Source organism: Bacillus rossius, chromosome 1, assembly GCF_032445375.1.
Source record: "Bacillus rossius redtenbacheri isolate Brsri chromosome 1, Brsri_v3, whole genome shotgun sequence".
NCBI classification, from domain to species: domain Eukaryota; kingdom Metazoa; phylum Arthropoda; class Insecta; order Phasmatodea; family Bacillidae; genus Bacillus; species Bacillus rossius.
The window spans coordinates 93615999-93639661 of NC_086330.1; the positions used below are offsets into that span (position 1 = coordinate 93615999).

At 36.0% G+C, this 23663-nt stretch overlaps 1 protein-coding gene across 1 annotated transcript in view; it reads left to right on the top strand.

Moving 5' to 3' along the window:
• Window positions 1-5042: 5042 nt before the first annotated feature.
• The window catches only part of LOC134540217 (nuclear pore complex protein Nup205), a 279586-nt gene continuing 260965 nt past the window's right edge, over window positions 5043-23663 (top strand). The window contains exons 1-4 of the mRNA XM_063382820.1: window positions 5043-5231; window positions 6764-6930; window positions 10292-10460; window positions 12058-12276. Of these exons, the coding sequence (XP_063238890.1) occupies window positions 5222-5231; window positions 6764-6930; window positions 10292-10460; window positions 12058-12276 (565 nt within the window). The 5' untranslated portion in view covers window positions 5043-5221. The remainder of the gene's footprint in view (window positions 5232-6763; window positions 6931-10291; window positions 10461-12057; window positions 12277-23663) is intronic.

The window sequence follows — 23663 nt, forward strand, 5'->3', positions numbered from 1 at the left end:
TCCTCAGATAGGGCAATGTTTCTAGATTATTTTGGGTTCCATACTGTCAGTCTTCTCCATAAACTGCATTTGCAATATCCATTATTGTGGATCGTTGCAAAAAATGGTCATTTTGGGCTTAACTGCTCGTTTTTGGCGTGACGCACAAGGTTTGCATCGGTAAACTTTTTATATGTTACTAACAAACGTTCATTCTACAACTGTACAAAGTTTCTTCTTTGATATAATTTTCCATGTATTAAAAACCTTTGTTTCTTTACAGCGAAATTTGTCCCGACCCGAGCCTACTTCGACAACATCACAGTAGTATACACTACGCGGCTCGGATCGCTCTAGCGGTCAGACTAATTGTATGAGACACTTAAAAAATATACCAATTTAAAGATGAATAAATATGCAACAACGTTTACTTTAAGCGATTTCCATGTTGGGCTCTTTAAGTTTATGTAAAATGTATTTATATTTCCTTAAAATTGAATGAAAGTGAAGTCGTTAATTTAATGATTTAAATTGTCTATTTTATAGAAAGATGTTTAAACTTTGTACTTTTTATCACTATTCTCAGATAGGGCAATGTTTCTAGATTATTTTGGGTTCCATACTGTCAGTCTACTCCATAAACTGCATTTGCAATATCCTTTATTGTGGATCATTGCAAAAAATTGACATTTTGGACTTAACTGCTCGTTTTTGATGTGACGCACAAGGTTTGCGGCAGTAAACATTTGACGTGTTACTAAGAAATGTTCATTCTACTACTGTAAAAGTTTTCGGCTCTGGGATAATTTTCCATGTATTAAAAACCTTTGTTTCTTTACAGCGAAATTCGTCCCGACCGTAGCCTACTTCGGCAACCTCGCAGTAGTATACACTACGCGGTTCGGATCGCTTTAGCGGTCAGACACATTGTACCAGGCTCTCAACAAATAAACTAATTTAAAGTTTAAGAACTTTGCAACTACTTTTATTTAATGTTTTCACATCGGGCTCTTCGTGTTTTTATAATACGTATTTCCATTTGTACCCTTTTTTTTCTCCATAACACCCCTCTTCTAAAATTATTGATTAAATAGCATATTTAGTCAAACGCAGTGAAATGATTTTAAATTTAATCATTGAGAATAATGTTTTGAGTAAGTTTTGGTTTGCTATTCTGAAAGTATGCTATAGTAATTACGTTTGAGTGCCATATTGTTGAGTGGTCAATAAAGTATTATTTAGGATTTAACTTCTCGTTTTCGGTGTTGCGCGCAAGGTTTGCGGAAGTAAACATTTAAAATGTTGCTAGAAAACTTTAATGTTACCACTGTTTTTAATTTCAGTTAGGAGCAAGATTTTTAATCTTCGATTTCGTGGGAGTGAGAGTGGCCACAGCGCTTGCGGCTGTGGCTCTGTCGTAGTGCGTAGACGACATTGATAAGCTCGGGAGTCTCTAGTGATCCTATAAATTAAGCTAGACTTTTGAGACATATGTCCCTGTAAAGCTTAAGAACTATACAGCAACTTTTGTTTAAGAAATATTTGCGTAAGACCCTTTATTTTTAAGTGAACTGTCCTTTTATTGCCTTGACTTATATAAAACTTATTTAATTAATTAAACATTTTTTTTTCTTACATTTAATATTAACACTTAGAACTTTATTAGTTATAAATGTGTGAAGTAGTGCTTTAAGAATATTTTCATATAGCTATCGAGTCTACGGTAAAAAGTGCGTAAATGGGAAGCATTTTAATGAGCTGTTGCAAGTCGCTGTCATCTAGGACTTAACTGCAAATTTTTAGTGATACGCATAAGGTCTACAGCGGTAAACTTTCGGTATGTTATTAAGCATAGTCGACTCTACCACTGTGCAAAAATTCAGCTTTGGACAAATTTTTCACAGGTTGAAACCTTTGTTTCCTGGGCTATTGTGGAACAGGAGATTGGCAGTTTTGATGTTTCAGAGACATTTATTTTTTATATTTAAAAGTAAAAATTTATTCTGTATTGCACAGAAAATAAAGAAACCAACATAGTCAGTGTATGAATTGACAACTTATGCACTTAAAAAGTACAGGCATAAAATAAATCATGTGTGCAAATAGAAACCGAGATACACAATAAATTATAAAATTATAAATGGAAAAGGGTATACTGGCGCACCCTGCTCAGTGATAATTCGCAATGAGCTTCAACAATTAGTAATGAGTAACATGACAGATGGCGTTGCTAAACCACGCGAACACTGCACTCTAACGTCGTTATGTAAGTACTACTTGAAAAATTCATATTCGAATAAAATTCGGATCGGACCAAGTTTGACCAAACTACATGAATTCCATCGAAAAAAAATTCGGCACTTTTCCACACACAAGTAACCCGACTTCCACCATACCCGGAATCTTCACTACACGGAAATGTGTCGAACCGGAATAGTTACTATTCAGGGTCGGCACAAGTCCGTGCCAACTTGTGAGATTTTAATCTTGTATGGAATAGTGACTATTCCGATTCGACACAAATCCGTTTTTGCCATTGTTTAGGCGGAATAGTCACTATTCTTTTCGACACAAATCCGCGTTTCCCCCTCCAAACCTATTAATTTAGTGTGTTGTGAAGTGTAGCCAACATCCACAAAATCCATGGCCCTTTCAAAAACACAATTAAAGAATAAGAACATAAACAACAATGAATAAACAGTGTTACCTAATTAATGTTTAAATAATGTTTAATGGACAAGACCCGTTTTGACACCACACATTTAAAAACACTAGAATTTTAAAGGACAAGACCTATTTTGCTACAGTATTCGGGATGGACATAACCTGTTTTGTAAAAGTAGCAAATTTGGACAAGGCATGTTTTGAAACTGTACTGGTATTTTGTGCTGCTTTTAAACAGGGACAAGAATTATTTTGTTCCAGTTTCTTAACTGACACTGATACATACCACAAAGGTGCACCCAAAACCACCATAAACTCATTTTTCACTTTTTGTGGACAAGGCTTACTTTGCAACTGGCCTACTCATATGTCAGTCAATTTTTATTGTATTTAAATATAAAAAATACAAAACAGATGTTAAATATTCTGCTTTAACACACTTGCCCTTCCACAACTCTAACTTGAAACACATGGAAAATAATAACCTGTTATGCACTTACCCCAACTTAGCGGGCAAGTTCGCATCTCGGCACCGAATATAAATATTCATTATAAAAAATACGAATATCAAAAAATTACGAAAATGTTTGTATAATGACGCCGACCGCCAATGCTCCTTTATGTCGCATAGACAGCTATGCCTCATCAACGTCTCGCAAAAGCGTGTGCACCGAACGCGCTCGTGCGCGCAGCAAAGTGTAGTTCGTGCGACGAGGCGAACGCCAGGCAACGAGTGCTACGCCGGCGGAAGGATCCGGCCGGGTGTGGCATATCCCTCCGCCGCACTACAACAAATTAATTTATGTATATTTTTCCACAGGATTTTATTAAACATTATTTTTCATCAATTAATATTTCAGTCCTGTCAAAAATATGTCTCACTGTGCGTTTTGTCCCGAACCTGGCCAGTTCAGTTTCCCACGAAATTCACACGTTTCCGCGGGAGTGCTGGCGGGGGAGGGGGGTCGCGTGCGGCGACACCGCCAGTGTCCTTCAGGAGCTCAGACTGGCCGGCAGCCTGCGCACAACGCGGAACCATCAACCTTTGCTTTCACCGACATGTAGTTTCAATAGTATAATATTTTCTTAATCGTTTATGTACAGTTCCGCGGCCGGCCTCAATCTACCATGAGGTATTTCACTTAATTAAATCAGTGCTCCAAGATGAGTGTTCTACATAATACTTGAGTACTGTGGGGAGTCTACGATACTTTACGTCGGCGCTTCACGCCACAAACTTAGCTTACCAGCTAACTAGTCTTGGCCCGCACGGGGCAGCCAGAAGGCGACACGTGCCAACGAATGTACTAACGAATCAGTCCCTGGGACACATCTAGGTATCACGTAGAGTCGCCGGAGACACGGGCCTTCGTGCCACTAGCCCAGTTTATTAAGTGTTATGTAGTAGTAAAATGTTTGCTCGTCAAAGTGTAATCTGTCATGTTAGAGTTTAGGTATCACCGCTGCACTGTATCGTGCCACCAAATGTACTAACGAATCAGTCGCTGGGACACATCTAGGTATCACGTAGAGTCGCTGGAGACACGGGCCTACGTGCCACTAGCCCAGTTTATTAAGTGTTAGGTAATAGTGAAATGTTTTGTTCGTCAAGATATCGTTCGTCATGTTAGAGTGTATTTTTGTAACAGCCGCATCACGTGTACAAGTCCGCCCCTCACGCGCATTAAAATCGTGAGCCGCCACTGAGGAAGAGAGCTGCGCGTGTCACTAGTCGTGTCGGGAAAACCATTACGGCCAGAACGGGCAGCTCCATGTATAGGGCTGTGCCGTAATAAATTCATCAAATATCTTCCAGAAACTTTGTGTTATCCTTCAGGCATCCCGAATGGCCATAACAGCTCGGGGGGCCCTACTGCGTTAACCCCTACCTCTAGCCACAAGGCCGAACCCTCCCTGAGATCTCGAACCCAAGCAAAAATCACGTAAAATCATAGGAGGTAGCGGGGATGGCGTCAATAACTTAAAAAAGAATATTTTGATGTGTGCTTTAAAATAAATTGTAGCAATTTTAATATAGAAATAAACTGTAAATGGTCATTTAAAGTCGAATTTTGTAAATTCTACTGCGCAGTTGCCCTGATGCACCTTACTTAAAACTATGTAAAAATATATTCTTTGAGCATTTTATGGTATTAGTATAGATTAGGCTTTTAGCAAGCATTCAAACGAATTAAAAAAATTAGAAAAAAATTAGTAAATTCAGACGGAATTAGTAATATCAATTTATATACAAAACACTAATTTATTACAATTATTATGAATTTTTTTATCTCACATTTAGCGCCTTTTGTTCGCAGACCACCCGGAGCTTACTAACCCTATGAAACACATCAAGGCAAAGATAGGAAGTTGTCAGCCCTATCTATATGACACTTTATTTACTCTATGTATATGACCGTGGTGTATATCTATGGGTGTGTGTCTGAAGTTCGTTGATAAGAATTGCGGTAGTTTGCTTATTCAAAATTTGTATTAAACGTTGAGTGAATTTGAATTTATATTAATTTTTCGCACATTCAAATTTTATTTAAGTATCAAGACTTTACTGTTTTTTTTGATGGAGGAAGGTATGTGTTTATACATGTCTTAAATGGAAAGAATAACTTAGTAAACAAATATTTGTGGTTAATGTTACTTGTTTATGTGTTGTTACTCTGACAGTACATGTAGCTTATGTCTTAGGAGATAGTTTTAAGTAATGAATTGATTGTTCTAATGTTTTAAGGCTTTGCCAGTAGCCGGCTGTTTTGGCTCAGCTCGACCGGCTGTACTGTTAGTATTAGGTCCCTTACTGAGAGCATGTTTTTTATGTTCACTTGTCCAAATTTTCTCTTTATTATACCACTCTTTCAGATTATGTGTAATAATTCAGAAACCGGCTTCTGTGAAATAAGGAAAATAATAACTAAAGCGTAAGTTGGTTAGGTTAGAAAGATTGATAATGCGTAACTTAAGGCCGGGCTACATTCGCAATAGCACGCAAACAGCACACAGATAGCACACACGCACAGAGATAGCACAGAGCTTGATGCTACATTCACGCACAACACAACACAAAAGAATACCGGAAGCATTCAAAAAAGTTTTTTAAATGTAAGACTTCCGTTAACAATTTTGGTCACTGAAGTTGGCATAAGTGACGTTTGTTTAGATTTGTGTGTTGTTATTGTGGTACGGTTTTCGTTAAACCCAGAAATATTTTAAATACTTCAATGTTTACATACAAAACACAATGAGCATTCAAAAATACATCACACTGTTTATTTCAAATCCGGCTTCTTTAACACATTCATACACAGACTTCCAAGCATTTAATTTAGCTTCTTCAAATTTGTATCCTGCGGATCCCCTGTCATACAAAATATTTTTACTTTCTATTACAGCAATCAAAAAGTTATCAAATGTGCCTTCCATTTTTACGTTATCGTGCGTTTGAAAACAATAACAAACTACTCAAGTCAACAGCACCAATACTTTCGTGACAATTGTTCTTTTATAAGCCCACTAGAGTAGTACTTAAACTGTTTGCTGATTGGCTACCACCAGGGTCGCGCATAGAAAATAACCTAAAAGTTAAAAGTTAATGAACTTTCTGTGCGTCGATCCTGTGCTATTTTTCTGTGCGCGTGCTATTTGCCAATGTGGCAGCTCATATCTAATAGTGTATGTTGAACTTCTGTGCGTCTGTGCTGTTTGCGTGCTATTGCGAATGTAGCCCGGGCTTTAAATGTGAAATTTTTTATTTGTAAGACTTTACGTATTATTTATATAACTTAGTTACCTTTCAACTTGATCAAACTAACCTTTTACTTGAATTATTATTTGCTTGATTTCTGAGAAGCTACCACACTGACATAGAACTGACAAATTTAATCCTATACTCCACATATAGATAAGGTAAAAATCAGGGAATGCTAAAAAATTAAAAAAAAAATCTTAAAAGTTATTACTGACTTTTTTTCTATACCTAACTAGGCTGGATAATTTTTTAAAATCACATTGCAATATTTGTTGTAGTTTATTAACTAAAAAAGTTTTACTGAGACAGCATTTGTGTGTGAGCTTCCTTCATGACACGAATGTTGTGTGTTTTTATCAGCCATCGCCTCGGATGATGACAGAAGCAACGACCTTTGGCAGCCGTACAAGGAGCTGCTAAACATTGTAACAGCAATGATGTACAGGCCGACCAGTGAGATCTTTGAAACTGCCCAGAATGTGTTACGAACCCACCGTCAAAATTTTTTGACTTTGCTTAGAAATCCTGTAAGTATGTGACAACCACTTAACATATGTGTTTCTAATAAAAAAAAAAAAAACACTTTTTGAAGCAAAGCTTTTGTAAATGTTATTTCCAACCTAGCTTTTATTAAAATTAATTTCAGGAACTGTTTTAAATTTTTCTGTCCTCCATTGTACTTTTTTAATTGAGTTGGGTTTTTGTGTCTGGGTACATTACATCAGCAATATTTACTTCTTGATTTTGACACATGATGTGCTAGGTAAAATTATTCTTTATCTTAGGTATAGCCCATGTATATTGTACTGATTTAAGTCAGACTGGTGTGAAAAAATTTAGATTTTTATGTTGAAAAATGTTAGCAATGGCGAATGTCCAAAAACTTACATAAAGAAAAATGTTAAGCTGTGGGAATGATTAACTCTAAAAAGTTACGGACATCGCCATTGCAAAGAATCAATTTTATGTTTTATGAAACTAAGGCTGAAAAACTTAAATGTGTAAAAAAATATGGATAAGAAACCCAGATTAGTTCGCAATGCCTCCCCTACACCCAGGAATCTAATGCTAGATAAGAGCTACAAAACTCTTATTTAAGTTATTCCTATGCTATTACCAACCTCGAAATAAAGCACCAACCAGTATGATTTTTAGGTATGCTTTGTATTGGAGCAATAATAATAGGGTAAATATGTAGAGTCGTGGTATATGCGAAAAAAAATGCTAAAAATCTGAAAATACTTTTATTCTATGCTCTTTCACTTCCTCATCAAATCAACCGGCGGAGATAAGAAATTCCAAATACTTTAGGAGATATCAAATTTTTTAATTTTCATCACAATACCTGCGTATTCATGCTGCGATTACCATTGTTTCTTGTTTACGAGTATCTATTATGTTTCTTATTGGACAATTTTGTCACGTGACAGTTCCGTGATTGGCCAGTATTCAAATTAACCAATACGTGATTATTTATTTATTTATTTATTTATTCATGTTCCGTCGGAGGTATCGCGACGTAGGTGAACGACTACATCATTTCCTTCTAATTGCAAAGGAAATGTACCCGCCTCCAACTTAGGTGAATTTTTAACATTTCTAATTTTAAAGTCTTATTTTTTATTTGGATATTGTTGCGCAAGTAATAAGTAACAAAATTTTTTTACGTGAGTTGTTAATGTTCATCATTTGTCCAGGTTTGTTAGGTCAGGTCAGTTACATTATAAATACTTTAAAACTAAAGAACCATTGAAATTAAATCATATTATTTTTAATGTACGCTTAGTTTGAAAGTATTCATAATGTAACTGACCTGACCTAATCGACCATTTTAGTTCCTACTGTTTATCCTTTGTCCCGGTTTGTTTGGTCAGGTCAGTTACATTATAAATATTTTAAAATTAAACAGCCATTAAAATTAATTCACATTATTTTTTTATGTCCGCTTAGTTTGAAAGTATTAATAATGTAATTGACCTGACCTAATCGACCATTTTATTTATTACGCATTCACGAACACACGGCAAAATAACAAAAATGGCGTCGTTCGAATGGTTGTACAGGTGTTCTATTGCTAAATTAAAAAATTCAATATCTCCTAAAGTATTTGGAATTTCTTATCTCCGCCGGTTTTAATGAAAAGAGGAAGTGAAAGAGCATATAATAAAAGTAATTTCAGATTTTTAGAATTTTTTATTCTCAAATACCGCTACTCTACATGTTCAAAATTTAAAAATTCGATATCTCCTAAAGTATTTGGAATTTCTTATCTCCGCCGGTTAATTTAAAAAAAAAAGAAGTGAAAGAGCATAGAATAAAAGTATTTTCGGATTTTTAGCATTTTTTTTCGCATATACCGCTACTCTACATATTTACCAATAATAGTTTTTTTTAATAACCTATCAATCATTCGGTAAAAGTTCCGTATCACGTATCTAAGTTTGTCCTTTGATCCTGATGGTATGATCCTTTACATTTTGATGCTGTCGAAAGATCCTGCACTTATGATATAACAATAAACTATGATCTTAAGCTGAATGAAAAGGAAAATCTATTTTGAATTCAACTTATCATTCATTTTTTTACAAGTTTTTTTTGTTGGGTTTTAAGTTTAAATTAAAACAGCAAGCATCATGTACCAAAGAATCAATGCATTCAGGATCATGACATTGGGATCAAGAGATTAACTTGGATACAGGTGTAGAACTTTTACCAATCATTATTTTCAATTTTAAATTATTTAGTGGCTAAAAAGCTATTTTATTTTTTGTATCAAATTTATTACCTTTAATGTGGACATATATAAAGCTATTCGAAAGTGTGGTCATACTATTACACTTGCTTTTGTTTTTGTGTCAGATGATTATAGTCTTATGCACATGTATACTTTTGTTGCATTACAACTTGATAATTCTAATTGGAATCATATTGAAAATCAATAATGGGATGGAAAAGAAGTTGGGTGCTTGTTATAAACAAAAACCTCCATCAAACAAAAGACTATTGGAAAGAAAACCAGCTTTTGTAAGAAAACAAAACCAACAAATTAATGGTAATCAAATAATCAGCTGAGTCTATCTACAGTAACTGTGTGATGAGCATAATGCAGGGGTTGGCCAATACATTAGGTATACGTTGTACATTATTAAGGCTCTAATTCAGAGTTATAATCATAAGCACAAATAATTAATTTTAGGTGTAACATTTTGCTAATTGAACAAGCTTCAGTCTGCAGTAATGAATGTTACACAATAGATCGGCAGAACCACATTCAACAGAGAACTATTGACAGTCATGAACTGTTTTGCAAGTTCTTTAAGATGTATTCATAATTAATAGTGTAGAAAAATGTTTAAAAGTGTGAAAATATTAAATTTTTTGGTTTTACCCAGGTATATAATTATTGATGGTAATGTTTTTAAAAAGTGACTTATAAAATGTTTATCTGTTTACCATTTCACGGTGTAATTCCTATGTTTTTATGGAATCTTATTTCGACCAGAGGACCACATATTCATTTGGAATATGGTAAATTGTATCCATGGGATTGACCATGTGTTAGTCCTTCCACCAGTCCCGCGTCACACAGCCAGAATTATTTTCATGGAATACCCATCGTCCTTTACAACGCTGTTAGCATTTACACCATGTTCCGCACGTGACTAACTCTCATAAAAGAAACTAGTTACAATAGCACCTGGTAAACTGTACCTTTCAGTGGTCAGTGCCACCAATAATTCAAATATTTAATTATGTACTTCAAACACAACATTTTAAACCTAGTTTATAATGTTAATGCACTACAGTATCTGTTTTCTGGACTTTTAATTGTAAGAACATATTTGTAGATAGTATGAAGTGAAGGGGACTGTGTGTTTGTGTGGTCAGCCGAAGAATGCCCAAAGCCGGCAAAACTTACTGCAAGGCATCAAGGAGGGCATAACTCTCCCGGGGGTTGGCCACCAGTTGCTGCCCAGGGAGCTGGTTGATGAGGCCATCATCATCTCCGACATGTACGACTTGAACGAGTATTTGGCCCTCGACCTGCTGTTCACAGGTACTTTAATTCATGGCTACAGTGAGGCCAGTTTGAATATGATTGAATGATGCTGATGTTCAGTGGTGTTGGCTGCCATACCTAAACCTGATGTTTTTGCTAGCCTGTGAAATGCACAATGGGGCGTTAGTTGCTGTAAGTGAATGTTTTCTTAGGGCAGAAATGGCAGTACCCAGAGAAAACTCACTGGATTGTGGCATAATTCACCAAATTTAAAATCTGGTTTGGGATTTAATGGGGAACAAATTTCAATCACTTTTGTCAGAGTATCCTAATATTATTGTTTTGCACTGAATTATGTATGTTAAGTATATACGTCAAGCTATAAAGTAAACTAGTTTGTTTAGCAATCTAGTATTTTATGTTTTTTTTGTCATTTCTTAAGATTAAAAAAAATTTTGATCCCCTTTTTAAATTGATTTTTTTAAATATTACAAAGAAAATTGTTTATATTTAATCAATGGTAATGGGGATAGGGTATAGTTATAAAAGTTAAAATCTTTGGTTTTATTTATTTTTTAAAATATTTCATGGTTTTCTGAAAACTTATGTAAGTATTGTTCATATTTCTTTTACACATATTTTTTTTGAAAAGACACTGGTTTTCTTACTGTGGGTCAGTTCATATGAAACCCTATCAAAGTTAAACAGAATATTTTTTTATTTTTGAATCTGAATTATTTTGTATTCATACAAATAATTGAGCTAAAATATTAATTCGTGAGGAGACCCACTTTCTTTGGTGTCACTATGTAATGTTTTTGGTGTTACTGTCCTATTCACTCCTTCCCAAGATTGTCCACTACAGCATAGATGAACTCTTAGCTTGTCAGAATGTTACCATCTGTAGTCATTTTGTACAAAATATAACTGTTAAGTATAATACAGAAAGAGCAAGTCCAAGCAACAACGGTAGAATGCGCTGCTAGTGTTGTAAATGTGTCTTCGAAGCAAAAAAAAAATCTCTACCGAATTTTTGGCTCTGGCAATTTTCGCACAACACAGCTATGACAATTTATCTGACTTAGGCACTAAAGAGTTAATCACTAATTTTAGAACAAGTTGCATACTTGACACAGAATATTTCACCTCTTGCAGGTTTTTTTGTCTTCAAAAACAAAAATTACTTGGTAGTAAAACTTGTACATTTATTTAACATCCTTTAATGCTGACACAAGATCTCTTAAATCACCAGCATGTTTACACTCTTACAAAAGATTGTTTTCAGTTATTGAAAAGGAATGAGTGTTACTTGTGCTAGGTTGTGCAACAATCTGTGTGACTATTGTAAACTCTTTAACATAAAATTATCTGACTGGAGGACAACATATTTTATTGCAATTTTTAGGAAATTTTTAAACTTTTTTTTTGAAACATCATTAATAATTAATAAAATACATGTGTATGAATCTGTAGCATTACTACAGTAGAAATATACCTGTTATATTCGTTATTTCTCTTTTTTTTAGGGTTTAATTATGTACTCATTGAGATTGGTATATTATTCATCCTCAATGTTTATAATTTCTGCTCTTTTTTTCCTTCATAACAGCTACATGTTAGAGTCATGGTCACTATCTGTCTTGTGTGATATCAGCGCACCAGCAGATGCCATTTCACCCGGGTCAGACGCGCGGCCTGGTGGCCGTCCTGCTGTACTACGACGGGCGGAAGGCGCTCGTCACGGCTCTCAAGCTGCTGGTGAATGCTCGGCGAGGGGTCAGCTGGGAAGCCGACTGTGATCCAGACATCACCGCCTACATCACCCAGTACACCAATAAGCTCATGGAGGATGGCCTCTTGTCCAACATACTAGGTTGGTGCTGCTTCTTAGTAGTTCCTTTTCAATTCCGAGCTACGCTCCCTGTCTGAGCAGTATGCAGCGAATGTCATGCATACTGTAAAGAAACATCATTTAGTCCAACCCCAAGACAAGACTCCCGCAAGAATTGAACTTTTTTTCCCCATGGAATCTGTTAATTTAGGTGGAAGTATTATGAATAGTTTAATATCATAGAAAGACATCCACAACCTCCCTTTATTACTATTTAGTGTTAGTTAGCAAGATGTGTGTAGAAAATTAGATTAGGCATTTTCTGAAATAAGTAATTTAATTAAGCAGAATATATACCTTCCATTAATGTAACATAAAGTATCATTATTAAATTATTACCATATCTGAGATGTCTGCATAATTTCAAACGTTACATTTAATTTCCAAATCCCGAAGAAAAAAAAATTATACATAGGGGCTGGAAAAATTAGCATCTATTTTTTTCTCCAAAACAAGTGTGCACATATTATTTTATGAATTAGCATCTATTACCGTATTTACTCGCATATAGGTCGCGGGAATTTTACCAGATTTGATGGGAAAAAATGAAGTGGGACCTATGTGTGAAAAAAATTTTTTTTAAATTTTTGAGTAATTTTTTTTACAATATTTTGCCTTAAAATGTGAAAAAGAAGTTTATATAGGTATAGGCAAATTTATTTACAATGTACACATACAGCGAAACCCCTTATTTACGTTACTGTTATTTACGTTTTCCCGTTATTTGCACTATATTCTTCAGGTCCCGTTAGTTCCCATTTAGTCCAATACAATACTTTCACGCGAATTACGTCTCAAAAAACGAATCCATCCCTCTATTTACGTCACGTAACAACCATAAACAACCAGAAAATACCGTGGGTACTTTAAGAGTAGATAAGATTAGCTAGTAGGCCTAAAAACTTCGTGAAAACTGTAATGTTTATAGTCTGCAATGAACATTTTAAATCGCAAAATATACATATTTTATAACATGAAAAGTTGCTTTTATTTCTAAACATGTAATAATTTAAGCCTAGGCGTGTAAAAGTCCGAGTAATTATAGCAGGAGACAATCTAAAATGCATCATGGAAAAACGTAAACTCACGAATGTATAAACGTGGCTGATTGTTAAGTTCTGATACTGTATTTATGTCACAACTTAGCCGAAATACTGGTTCGAGACAAACTTCACAAGATAAAATGAGCGGAGTCTTGGTAACTGTCTTATACGTATTTTATAATTTCGGAAGTATTGTACAGTTGACGCATATTTTTTAAACTAACAATTTATTTCTGGGGATCGTAATTACAGCGAGACCCCTTATTTGCGGTACCGTTATTTACGTTTTCCTGTTATTTGCACTATATTCTTAAGGTCCCGTTTAGTTCCCATTTAGTCCAATACAATATAATCGCGAATTACGTCTCAAAAATCGAATCCATCCCGCTGTTTACGTCACGTAACAACCATTAACAACCAGAAAATACCGTGGGTACTTTAAGAGTAGATAAGATTAGCTATTCTCCGTTCACTCTTACCTGAGTTTTGAAATAAACAAAGCCTCTTGTAAACAAACATTTTCATTGGCTGCCGGCTGCCGCGCACATTATTCGTGCACAAGAAATAGTCCCTTGGTTACATACCATTTGTAAGTATTTTTACACTGTCTTTTTATAACAATTGTTGATGTATAGCATTATAGCGATTCATCATTAATTTCCCATACAGTTTAATGTGTCAGCAAGTATGTACTTACAATTATGTTAGCAGACGCCGTGTGTACGGTGGCATAGACAAAAGGTACTGTACAGTGTACAGTTGATGCCCGGCGCAACAGTTGCATTTCGGATTCGCGCGCGCATGGTTTGTTATGGCTGACGCCGGACCGAGTTTTGTAAAACACAGAACGGGAAAGCCTTTGAAAAGTGCACAGAAAACTATTGTGTTGAATGTTTTTAAAACATTTTCAGACAAATATACGGATTGTCGTGTGAACGATATCCCGAGTTTAACTGAGGAATTTAGGCTTGTTTCGAAGAGCAGTGTGCTTCGTGCAAGGAAATAATTACAGGACACCGGGACATTAACATCTTCCGGGAAGTTACCGTGGGTGACTGGAGGCGCAACAAACAGAAATTGGAGTTATGGCATACTCAAAAAAAATCTTTCTCAGGCTACAACATTCAGATCTCGTATGAAAAAAAGTGAGTTCGAAAAAACAAGTGAAGCTTTGTTTTCATGGTTTTTAGCACAGCGGCAGAAAGGTGTCCCTCTTTCTGGGCCTATATTACAAGAAAAGGTGCAGTATTTTTGTAATAAATAACAAGAAGGTGAAAGCAATTTTAATGCCAGTAAAGGATGGCTGGATAAAGGGAAAAAAAATACGGTGTGCGGCAATTGCATATCACGGGAGAAAAGCTTTCAGCTGGTGCTGAAAACTACTATCAAAAATTTCAAAGCATGATCAATTATATAACTGACGAGACTGGGTTAAATTTTAAAATGCTACCTGACAAGAGTCTAGCATCCAAAGACGAAATTTCCACTCCTGGGCATAAAAAGAGCAAGGAATGAATTACTGTTCTGCCATGTTCCAATGCCTCTGGGACACATAATCTTCGTCCCTTGGTGATAGGAAAGTCAAAAAAACCTAGAGCTTTTAAAAATGTAAATATGAACACACTACCTGTCGCATACAAAGATCAAAAGAACTCGTGGATGAATACGACCATTTTTAAAAATTGGTTCTTCGAGGAATTTGTTCCTTCAGTAGAAACTTTTTTAAAAGAACGACAATTACCGAGAAAAGCACTGTTGGTTATTGACAACGCTCCATCCCATCCAAACGTAGAAGAGCTGTCCAGTGATGAAATTAAAACTGTTTACCTGCCCCTAAATGTGACTAGCCTCATTCAACCTATGGACCAAGGCGTCATTGCAACAATAAAGAAAAAGTACAGATGCATGCTTCTGACATTTATTTTGCAAGAAGAAGAAATTTCATTAGTAGATATGCTAAAAACAGTTAATACATATAAAAGACGTTATATATTGGTTAGTTGATGCATGGTCAGAAATTAAACAGGAAACTATACAGAAGTCCTGGTCAAAACTTATAAAACCGAGAGTTTCACAAAGTGAAGAAGAAGAAACAGTTGAAGTTGACTGATAATATGACTCTATTGAATTTAATGGTGGCAATCCCTGGCTGCGAAATGGAATCCAGTGCTGAAGAGGTTAAGAAGTGGTTAGACAGAGATGAAATTGAAGAATTGACAGATGAGAAAATTATTGAAATGGTCAACAACCTGGATGAGGACACCGAAAAAGACAAACAAGAAGAGGAAGAAGAAACCAACAAAAAAATTAGCCATGCAGATGGGTTTCTACGCTTAGAAAAGGCACTCGAATACGTGGAGCAGCAAGATGACGTCACGCCAAATAACGTAATGTTTTTTAAGAAGTGGAGCACACGAGCAGCTGAGAAGTGAGCAGCTTTAAAAAAACAAAAAACAATAATTAGGGATGTGCGGGTACCCGATAAATTCAACTTCGATTCGATTCCTCAACTATTTGAACCCGGAACCGAAACAAAAATTTGGAATCGAAAAATTTGGGCAAATATTTCAAAAGTAAAAAAATTCGAAGAAAGAAATGACGGTTACCGTTTAACTGATTGCTAGACATAAATTTATTCGTCAATTATCATTAATGTAACTCGTAAAAATGCCACGCACTTTCACTCAAGCTAATTTCATAACGTTATTATGAAATATAGGTTAGGCCGAACATTAAATTTTTTTCAAAGATTGTGTATGATATATTTACACGTTCAGAACCACTACCTACCTGTTTAGGCTTGCAAAGATAAATACCTTACGAAAACTGCTTGTTTATGAAATAGTTTAACAATCTGCTCAAACATTTTTATATCTGCCTACTTACGGCATATTACTCATGACCATTTCTCACGTTGCATGGGAAAAAAAAATTGTTGGTTTATTTGTTTTGAAAAATAGATAACACGTATTAAAAATGAATTTTACAACCATCAACGCACAATTTTCTGTTAACAGTTAAAATATTTCCTTGTTCAACCATACATTTACAAAGATCGCCATTCTGTGATAGTCTTCTGTTAACAGAATAACCAACATTCACGACATGAAAATATTTTAGCGGTGCCATACGTGTAGACAGTTATGTCACCATTTATCATAGATCGCGCGTGCCGACACAAAGGAATCGAAACACTGAATCGTAACATTATGTCAGTATCGAAGTAGGTACTGTTTATGCTTTTGCCTTTTACAAAACTTAATTAAAGCTGATCATCGTTGTGTGTTTTAACTTCGTGAAGTTAATAAATTAATAATATTTACGTATTTTTTCAGTATTTTGGGGAACAGATATTGTTGAAAAAAACAAAGAAATATATGTTACTTATTGGTTTTAATTTAAATAAACCTACTGGCTAGGCCATGCTGCGTACGTCATATGTGCAAATGTAGGTTAAGTAATAAATTATACTTCTGTGCGCAGCACGCATCACACTATCTCGGTGAATCTAGTAAGGCAGCTGACTTTACCGTTGGTAACATTTGACATCTTTAAACAGTGGTGAAGTAATTAAACAAGTAATGGATGAAAATTGTGGCAAGTTTAAGGGCCACAGTCATCTTTGGAAATTTTATGACAAAATATCAGAAAGCCTTTCCAAATGTAAAACTTGTGGAACTAAACTCAAACAGGTACATGGTAGCATTTCTAGCATGGCGAAGCACTTAACATTACACAAGAGTGTATATGCAGAGTACTTACAACTACAGAAAGAATTAACTCATGCACCTTCCACATCAAGTAACAAAGTACAACTCACTCTGTCAGCTTCATTTAGTAGCCAAGAAAAGTATGGTAGAGACCATCCAAAAGCTATTGCCATAACCAATGCCATTGGCAAAATGATTGCTGTGGATCTACACCCATACAGTATGGTTCAAGATAAAGGCTTCAAAGACTTGATGGCGCTAGTTGAACCCAAGTACTCCGTACCAGACCGAACAACATTCTCTAGGCGTGTAGTGCCAGAGCTGTACAATGGTCTGGTAGAAAAAATTCACACGAAAATCATTAATGACTTCAAAGCAGGCGTCAATTCGGTGGCATTTACAACAGATATGTGGACGTCACGCAGTAATGACAGCTATTTATCATTAACATGTCATTATGTGGACACAGATTTCGTTCCTGTTCGTCACATGCTGGGGAATGTTCTTTTCACCGGAGAACATAGTGGGGAAGCAATTGCCAATACTCTGCTTAGACTAAATGCAAAGTGGGAAATTCCAAACACTATACCTATTTACATAGTTTCAGATTCTGCTAGAAACATGAAATCTGCAGCTGCTAAAACCAGTTGGCATTCATTTAGCTGTTTAGGGCAAACTTTGCAGCTAGCCATAAATGATGCCAAAAAGGAAACTCCTGGGATTGAGGCACTGTGCAAAAAAAGTAGTTCTATAGTGGGGCACTACAAACGTAGCTCCCAAGCTCGTCAGCGTCTTCATGAATTACAAAAGAAGATGGGAAAACCAGAACATGAATTGATCCAGGATGTAGACACCCGATGGAACAGTGAGTTTGCTATGTTGAAACGATTTGTTGAACAGAAAGAGCCTATTGCTGCAGAATTAGCTTCTTCTGATGGCGTTGACAATTTAACTGCCAATGAATGGAAACTCGCAGAAGGGGCAGTCAGAATTTTAGAGCCAATAAATGAAGCAACTAAAGAATTTAGTAGACAAGACTACCCCACAATTACTCTAGTTATACCAGTTATTGATGGGATAAAAAACATGTTAGATACATTTGTGTGCAAAGCAGAACCAGGCGAAGGCATAATTTTCGGACAAAATTTGTTGAAGGCTGTATTCTCAAGATTTCCTGATTACAAATCAAAAGATGAATATGTTGCTGCAATGCTTGTTGATCCTAGATTTAAATCAGTACTTTTGAAGGATCATGAGAAAAAGAAAGGTGTAAGTATTTTAAAAACATTAATTTCCAAAGACTGTGCTGATAGCAGCCATTCTAAAGCACAAAGAGTTGAAAGGCAAGCTGAAACCTCAGGGTCTAATTTAAGTGTTTGGAGTTGCTTTGAAGAACAGTCTTTAAAGTTGGATGCATCATGTTCAAATACTCGGATAGATATGGTGGAAAAAGACATCCTTTTGTACTTAAATGAACCCATTCAGAAACGTACTACGAATCCATATCAGTGGTGGCAAGAAAACCAAGTTCGCCACAGATATGTTTCTGATGCTGCGAGAACACTATTGTGTATTCCTGCAACATCTGTTCCAAGTGAACGCCTGTTTTCCTTGGCAGGAAATATCGTAACAGCACGGAGAGAGAATCTGTCTCCTGAAAGTGTAAAACAGTTAACCTTCTTACATCAGAACCTGTAGGCCTAATCGTGAAATAATGTAGTGTTCAAAGCATTTCTAATCGGGACCCAGTATCAAATGAAAAGTGTTTATTAGTTAGCTATTATTTAATGCTGCATTGTGTTGTATAGTGTAAATATTATCATCCAGTTATGTACCTGTTATAACATAAGGCAGGTCTCAGGTCCCCAACAGTGTTAAAATAAACTTATTAGTTACATAGGTACTATGCCAGAATTGTCTTTCTTATTCATTTAAGTTAAATACATATGGTTCAAAATAAATGCAATTTTTTTAGCTATTCCTACCAGACTAATGATTATGTAGATAAAGTTACCCAAAGAATCGAAATCGGAATCAAATTTCAACTCTTGTGGTGAGAATCAAATTGGAATCGAATCGAACTGAAAATCATGGAATCGCACAACCCTTACAATAATAGATTATTTTAAAAAATAATAATTATGTATATATTTCTATTCTACATTTTAATATGTTTGTATTTTCTTTTTATTAAAACATTGACATATGTATTAGAAATCGATTTTGCGTCTTTTAATTCGTATTTCCAATAATCAGAGGTTCTGATAATCCGAGTTGGCCCCGGTCCCATCCAGCTCGGATTATCGAGGTTCTAGTGCACTTAATTTTTTCTACAGTGTATTTATAGTTATTTTGAAATACATTAAATAAGTAATATTTTATGTAGAAGTTTTACTTTGAATACTCTCGTATGTATGCAATTCTGAGAAGAAGAAAAAAAGGAAATTGTGGTTTTGGTTTAAATTACTTTATTTAGAACAATTGGACTATAAGCCTATAAGGGATGACAGAAGTGACAAAGTTACATTTAAATATGATATATTTTCAATGATGTAGTTATTTTCTATAAGACATATTTTTTTTTACTAATGTTACTATGTTACTGTACTAAAAATTTTCATAAAGTGACATCATTAATGTTTCCTTAAAACATTATGCAATGTAAAATGTGGTTGTTTCAAAGAAAGAAAATTAGGCTAGTTGTCTTTACAAAATGAATTAATCTGTTATTAATTGTACTTTAGAGCAAAGTCAAGTCATGAAAATGTACTGTATATTACACAGATTACAATTTTTTAAATTTTAATAAAAAAAATCGTATTTTAATCAAAAAAAAACCGATTTTAATAAAAAATTCTGATTTTTTTGATTTTTTTAAAAAAAATCAGGATTTTTTCATACCCTGGTTAGTGACAATGTGTCCAGGTGATGGTGCCTGCATGTGGTCCAGTGCTAATAGGTGTTACAAACAATGAATGTGTTAATGAGCTGAGTGTATCTGCAGCAACATCACCTATCAGTTTCTTGTCCTGCAGATGCGAGATAACTGCCTGAAGGCTCACTATTTTTGCAGTGGCTCGTTTACACCGCTGACGAAGGAGTTTCAGTTTCTTGCAGTATTTTAATCTTATTTCCTTTGCAGCACCAAGGCACTTCTTACTTCTGCTGGGTGAAGTCAAGTTCTTCTCATTGAATTCACCTAGATATGCCAATCTTAACTTTTTTCCAACTGTATGAATATCCCTGTAAAAAAAATTATGGTTGTAATTATTATTTTGCTAACCTATGAACATATTATGTAGGTACCAGGCTTGTAGAGATTATGTGCACATGCAATTTGAAAAATAGAGTGTTTGGCTATACGTGCTAAACACCACAATCAAAAACTACAATAGATTTCATCAAGGGCGTCGCCAGCTGATGGCCTGGGGGAGGGGGGGAAGTTGTGGGAAAAGTATGTATTTTTTTGCATTTGGCTACATTTTTTTGAATCTCTAGGGCTATAAAGGGGGCCCCCCTCCCTTACCACCCCCTGGAGATGCCCTTGGATTTCATCATTACAAACATCTCTTCCCTTAAAGTAGAATATGTTGTATTAGGACGCTCAGATCACTTGGCTCAAATAATTGACTTACCAATGAAAAGTATAGACTTAAAACAAGAAACACGTAAATATATAACTAGAAAATTTACTGAACTGCAAATCAATACCTTCATACAGGCATTGTCATGCAATAAATGGGGGAAAGTGTTTGATTGTGAGGATGTAAATATAAAATGTAACACAGGTCTTGATATTTTCCTGAAGAACTTTGAAAATTCATTCCAAGTTAAAATACAAAGTATTTCAGGAGCAACCTAACCTAACCCAACCCCTACTTTTTGGCCCAAAGCTGCATTGATTGTATATTTAAGTTTCCGGCTAATAGTTAACTGCCTTTAAACATAGTCTTAAACCTTAAAATAAAAATAAATTAAAGTAAATATAAAATTTAAAGAATATTTTAGAATCACATACTTACTTGGTAGTGGATTACTGCGAGGTGGTGGCGTTTTCATGTGGCTGAGACATAATTTGGGTTCTCTCGGTAGGTGCTTTCCTCTTGGCATTTTTAGGCTGTAAATGTGCCGGAAAGTCAAAAACAGTTGGAACAACATTTGGTTGTAGGTTTCTTCCGTTACCAAAAGCTTCCTTGTCAAAACAATCTTGGGAGAAGTGTTTAGAACAAATTCTGGAATGCTTGAATGGCACAAAACTTTCCCGCTTCAGAGATAGAGTCCACTTCTTCTTCAATTCGTCATCACCAGGAAAACTAAACACACAACACACAATTCTGATAAAAACATGTAACCAATAGTTATACCATACATATACTCCACATTTAACGTAAATATAAATTAATTTTTAAGTCAAACTATCATGCAGCCAAAACGTCAAAGTAATATAATTATTTCAGAACAATTTTTACATAAAATCCCAAAATACACCATAAATTTGATAAATACACTTACCTGTGAAACAACACCGATAATCCTTAGATAGATTTTTCATTACAACCGTAGGCAACACATTTCTGAACCATTTTCACAGGCAGCTGCACATAGCTTCAGTGTATCCTAATAGCAACACAACGGAAAACGGCCCACAATCAGCTTTTCGCGGCGGGAGGACATGTTGGCCTTAACTTTCAGAAGGCATGCTGGGTCTATATATACAGTGAAACCTTTCTGAAACGACCCCTCACGGTTCCCAGGGGACGTAATAGATGTTTTCCGAAATTTTCAGTTCATTTCAACCCCCCCTCCCCCCTCCCACACCGCTACTCGCTAAGAAACCAGCCGTACAATGGCAGGATGCTGTCACAATACTAGACGGCTTTGCTTTAAACCCACTTCAACCCTCATGACAAGTCCCTCGCCCTACAGGCCACCTCTAAAGAAAATATGTCAAAAGCCAGTTTATTTTTACTGGTTAGTTTACATGTACGTATTCTGCTTGCCGTAGTTAAATACACTAGAACCCCGATGTCACGTACTCCGGATTTAACGAAGCAGTGATTTTACGAATACATTCTCGGGAACCGTCAACAAATTGTACATTTTGAACAAAATGTGAAAATCAGAAAGAAAAAAAAAAACGAAATGAAAGATCATTAAAATCTGTTAATCTTAATTTTAACACACAGCGTATTTTTGTGCTGGCTTTAATACTTCCAATAATGTTCATGTAAGAATAACAAAAAAATAATGGGACATTTCCTTTAAAAATATGGCAGCTGTAGGTTCTGCAACGCGAGTGGGCGCACACGAAGCTCGCCCGGCTGGCTGGCGGCAGTGGCTTCATGACGTATGGCATAAGCTCACCCCTCCCTCCCCTCGTTCACTTTCTTCAAGGCTAGCTATCCCTCCCAGACACACAAACCATCTAGTGTCCTCCCTTGTAACACCCCAACTTCGCTTCCTTTGAAAAACCTTCAGTGAGAAAATGCTCATTTCACCCTCCCTTCTCCTGTAAAATTGGGCTATTATGAATGGTGTACTAAAGTGGTGAGGGAGGAGTCAAAATATGTCACTTTTCATACCAAGTTCGAGTTCAGTCATCTCTGGCAAGGAATTTACAAGCTTTCAAACTTAAATATAAATGTATTTTATTAGCAAGGGTCCTATGAAAAGTAATACACCGAATAAAATCAAGCTGCTGTCACCAAACAAAGCATAAAACGGCCCAATGCGTGGTCGCTTCGTTATTGCTCGCGCGAGAGGCGAGACGTGGAATGTTAGAAGAAAGATAAATGCGGGGGAGACAGACGGCAGCCAGTGTGTTTCCTCCGTGGGGAATAAGTGGCGTAGCCTTTTTTTTTATGCTGTGTGAAGCGACCTTTTTCTATCAACCCACGGGAAAAGATAATTGCTTGAGCTGTCAAAATAAACATTGCTGCGGCAGTTAAAACAAGTCGAGGCGGGCGTGCATCCAGTCGGTCGCTGTGTATTGTCAACCGATAGTAATGAAAATCAAGAGAAATCCAGCAGGTAGTTTTGCCTTAACTGCGTACCACACTAGACACTCGCAAAAAGCTAAACGTAAACACGTTGCCACAAAACCTTTATCTGCACCCTGCCGGCAAAGGAACGTGGGATGGGGGTTGTTAAGCGCTGACAGCGGTCGACAGGAAGTGGTATCTATTTTTAGATATGCGCTGCCTACGGCAGTACAGCACTCTGCAAGAGAAACGTAGTAACACGCTACTCACCACAAGAAACTTATTTTCTGTTCGATTTTCTTCGGATTTTTAGCAATTTTTTCACGGTTCCTCGAAATCGGGTTGTAATAGAGAGGTGGTCGCAATAAATGGGGTTGCAACAAAAAGGTTTTACTGTATGTGGTTTGTCGCGGCCGACTGCGGCGGCGGCTCGCACACGTGTTTAGGAAGAGAGGGGCTGACGGCTTCGAGATTACAGACGTGCGCAGCATGTCGCGTGTCACTATTATCTTATGTAACTAAAGGGGATGCAGATTGTTTTTTTTTTTTTTTTCATTGGTTTTGAACCCCAGGTCACATTACTCCGCTTCTGGCGTTTATAATTAGCAAAAATAGTGGGTTTGAATTTCACTGGT